The sequence below is a fragment of the Triticum dicoccoides genome, chromosome 1B (genome assembly GCF_002162155.2).
Source record: "Triticum dicoccoides isolate Atlit2015 ecotype Zavitan chromosome 1B, WEW_v2.0, whole genome shotgun sequence".
NCBI classification, from domain to species: Eukaryota; Viridiplantae; Streptophyta; class Magnoliopsida; order Poales; family Poaceae; genus Triticum; species Triticum dicoccoides.
In genome coordinates this window covers 661,550,296-661,554,475 of record NC_041381.1, presented here as the reverse complement: position 1 = coordinate 661,554,475, position 4,180 = coordinate 661,550,296, and the positions used below count along the sequence as shown (strand labels likewise).

The window sequence follows — 4,180 nt, the reverse complement described above, 5'->3', positions numbered from 1 at the left end:
GCGGCCCGCCATGCGAAGGAGCAGGACCTCCTGCTCCGCAGGCTGCCGAGAAAAAGGTGCAGCTCCGACTCCGACCTAGCCACCTTCAGCTCTGATGATGACACACCTTCGCATGCCGACGCCTACATGAAGGAGAGGCACAGCCACGCCGATGATCGGAAGAGGATGGTGCCGACTAGGAAATGGTGATTTCCTCAGCCCTTCCCCGTTCTAATTATATTTTATCTTTGTTTTAAGTAGCTTGTAGTATGGAACTATGGGTTTACAATGTCCACCTTTGAACTCCGATGAACTATAATTATATTGATCGGGTGAACTGCGTGTTGATCATGTTTTACGTATGTTGCATGGTTTTGAGGTTTCGGATATGAGGGACACGTGTATGGAAGCCAACATACATGGCGTGCCCGGTCATTGTCCTCGGACGCGCACAGGCGCGTCCGCGGGCATTTGAGGACCTGGATTTGCTATGTCTTACTGTAGATGCTCTAAGGTCATGCATACCAGTGCAACCAAAGTAGGGAAGTTGGAGAAAATGGAGGTCCATTTCGGTGTATATGGATGGTTAATTTGGTTTATGCATGTAGGATGAAAATTAAAACAGGACACGCCCAAACACAAACAATTAGCGATGAAAACATCAGACTGAACACTATAAACCGAATAAAACATGAAAATCGATCGACTCAGTTTGGTTCGATTCTTCGATTTTTGATGTAAAAGTGATCACCTCTAACCATAAGAGCCCGCAAACTTATCTCACGACACGGGCGACAAAGCATGTATCACCCTCTAGTAGTAACTAAGCATGGTTCCCTAAAAAGTAACCGGGCATGCAAAATTCTGGAAATGGAATGGCATAATTGCCTAATTATTCTTTTCTAATTATTCTTTTTCATTTAGTGACAACATTATTTACTTCCTTATTCATACCAAGTGCAAACTAAAGTCCATATATTGACATTCTATAGTACTAGTTCTCACTACTTATATTGTTTCTTCGAGGATCTTTCTTCTACCAAACACACGCCAGAAGCCGCCACAGCCTTCCGCATCCAAGTCCAAACACCACTTCCTGCTCCCGCACCGACTTCGCCGGCGACCTAGCAATGGTCGACGTTTACCACCGGCCGCCGCTCCCGCACGGCCTCCCGCGCCATCCTTACCACGCTGCCGGTCTTCGCCGGCTCTCCACCCGCGCCTCGGCACCCAGTAGCCCGGCTCCTCCATCTCCCTCCGCGGCGGCGCCGGCCTCCGCCTCGGTGGTTCTCGCTCACCTCGCTGCGGCCGGGGTGCCCGTCCTCCCGGGCCTCTCCGCAACCGAGCTTGCCCTTGTGGAGGCCGCGCTCGGCGGCGTCCAGCTCCCGCCCGACCTCCGCGAGCTCCTGGCGGTGGGCGTGCCCTCGGGGGACGACTTCCCGCACTACCGCTCGTCCGCTGGGCTCCGCCTCCTCCGCTTCGTCGCGCAAGAGGTCCCCGCCGCCGTCGCCGCGACGCTGCCCCTCGCCCCCGGCCGACGCGCTGGGAGGCCTCCGCCTCCCCTCGTCCCGCTCTGCGGCCGTCATTACGTGCCGGCGACGCCCTGCCTGGTGGGGAACCCGGTGTTCCACGTGTCCGACTCCGGTGTGACGTTCGCGGGCGCCAACGTGGCCGACTTCCTCCTGCGCGCCTTCGCCGCCGAGGCCGAGCCGCCGCCGCTCCGGCGCCAGCTGTCCGCGCCGGTGACGCCGTCCCCCGCGACGCCCTCGAACACGGCGCGCCGGAGCCTGGACTCGGTCACCGGCAGGGCTCCGCGCTGGATCGAGTTCTGGAGCGACGCCGCCGCGGCCGGGGACCGTTTTCTTGAAGTCGTCCCCACGCGCGCTACGACCACGAACACCACCTCGGCGCCAGAGCCAGAGTGGCTGCGGCGCAGCCTAGAGCAGGCAGGCTCCGCGCTGACGCGCGGCGGGTGGGACGACGGCGACGTGGAGGAGATGACGGGTCCCAACGGCGAGGCGAACGTGGACGTGGCATTGCCGCTGACGGTGGACCGGTGCTGCGGGGAGCTGAGGAGGGGACGGTGGGGCGCGGAGGAGGTGGTGGAGATGCTGGGGCCGCTGCTGGGACCGAGCAGGAAGGCGCGGCGGGCGGCGGCGGCGCTGCCGCCGGACGTGGCTGCGCGGGTGGGGCGGCTGGCCGAGGCGGTGTCGCGGGCGGTCGGGCCCCGTGGCCGATCGAAACCCCCGAGGCCATTTTGAAAATCTATCATTGTTTTCAGGTTCCGAGCCTGGCCAAAAAACTGTGGCGTCTGTGCCCTTGTTCCCTCGCTCCCAGTGTTTGAGTGCGTGCGTGCGTGCACGTGTACTCCACTTGTTCAGATCAGTGCATGCATGCATGGTTTGTTTACGAGATCCGGTGCAGAGACGCACGCAGCAGGCCATTGTCTGGCGATGAACGACGTGGTCGAGCCGGGAGCGCACGGTCGGGTCGGAGGTCGGGGGCGTGGAGCAGCGCAGCGTGGCCGGCGGATCGGGGACGGAGAATGAAGCGGCACTCGGCGCTAGGGGGGACGCACGGGTAACTGAGAGGGATCCGGCTTGCCTGCTCCCTACCCATGCTCCCATCCGTGCTCCTACTTCATCCTATGGCTGTTTTTTTTCTTTTTTTTTTTAATTTAATTATTTTCCCCCTGATTTTAAGAGGGTGGAGCCGGGTCTTATTTTGTTCCAATCAAATCAAACCACGCATGCGGAGCACGAATGGGCACACGCGGGGGGAGTATGTGTAAGGGCATCTCCAGCCGTTTGGCCCCCCAGGGCGCCTAAATAGAGCGGCCTAGGGGCGTACCGGCGCTAGTTCGGCCCCTGGAGCGACCTAGCTCCCAGTCACGCCCCCACGCGCCGGCCCTATGATGCGGGAAATTTAAATTTGGTCGTTCCCGCTCTCAAAAGACGCCGCAAATCCGGCGATCGGACGTAGTCTGGCGTTACAAAAAACAGAGCGCCGCCGCCGCAAGTTCGCGTGCGCAACGATTCACTCGGCGGGGTCGGCTCCAGGCCTTGGCGGAGTCGGCGTGCGCGGGCTCGTCGGTGTCGGAGCTGCTTCGGTGCTGGGCTGCATGTAGACGCCTTTGAAGTAGGGGTCGACGAGCTTCCGCTCGTCGAACTCGGCCTTGATGCGGTCCCAGTACGTCTCCAAGCTCTGGTTCGCGCCGGTGGTCGGGTCGAGGCAGACGACTTTCCATGCTTCGGCGAGGCATTCCTCCTCCTTGGACGCCCACTTGATGCGCGGTTCGCCTGACCTAGCCGCCCGCTTCTTCTTCTTCTGGCGCCTCTTCGTCGGAACAGGAGCCGGCTCCTCCTCCTCCTCCTCCTCCTCCTCCTCGTCCTCCTCCTCCTTCTCGGGTCCCTGCGCGTCGTCGTCGTAGACGTAGCCGAGCTCGGCCTCCATGTCACCGCTGAGGTCCACTACCTCGTCCTAGGTGGCGAACCCGGGAGACGCGGCGGCCGCGGTCGATCCTGTCGCGATGATGTCTTCCATGTCGGCTCCCGTGTCGTCGGCGTCGCCGAGGTGCGAGAAGGGTAGCGGTCCGCGGTAGAGATGGGGCGTCGGTGTGGACGCGTAGGCGGCGGGCGGCGAGTAGTTGTATGGAGGGTACTGCACGCCGACGAAGGCGGGCGAGGGCGTGCGCGTAGAGGGGTGACCATGAGGGAAGGTCACGTTTGGGTTGAACCCACCGTGCGCGTCGTCGTCGGCGTAGCCGGGCGACGATGAACCCCATGGAGATCCGGCGCCTTGGTGTCCCCAGGGCGCGTACTGGGCGTGGCTGACGACGGGTGGATTCATCCCCGCCTGGTCGGCCGATGAGGAAGACGCCGCCGCGCGCGCCGCGTTGTCGCGGGCCTTCTTGGCTATGGCCCTGTTCCGCCTGTCGGTGGTGACTGCTTCGCGCCGCTGAACTTCCACCCTCCACTCGGCGTTCGACAGGCCCGGTGGCTTCGATGGCGGCGCCCTCGGCTTCCTCTGCTTCGGCTGGGCCACGGCGCCAGCCGCGGTTGCCGCCGCGCGCGGCATGGCATACTTCTTCGGCGGCATGGTGTGCTTCTTCGCGGCGAGCGGAAGGGGTTTGGCGGGAGAAAGGAAGAGAATGGCGGGAGGAAGGCGAGCGAGCGGGAGAGATGCGAGGGAAAAGCGTCAA

At 61.8% G+C, this 4,180-nt stretch overlaps 1 protein-coding gene across 1 annotated transcript; it reads left to right on the top strand.

The window, feature by feature from the left end:
• The first annotated feature begins 1,109 nt into the window (after positions 1–1,109).
• Positions 1,110–2,240, top strand: LOC119350836. The gene has a single exon (XM_037618476.1). It carries the CDS (start codon positions 1,110–1,112, stop codon positions 2,238–2,240), a length of 1,131 nt encoding a protein of 376 aa, XP_037474373.1.
• Positions 2,241–4,180: the final 1,940 nt, after the last annotated feature.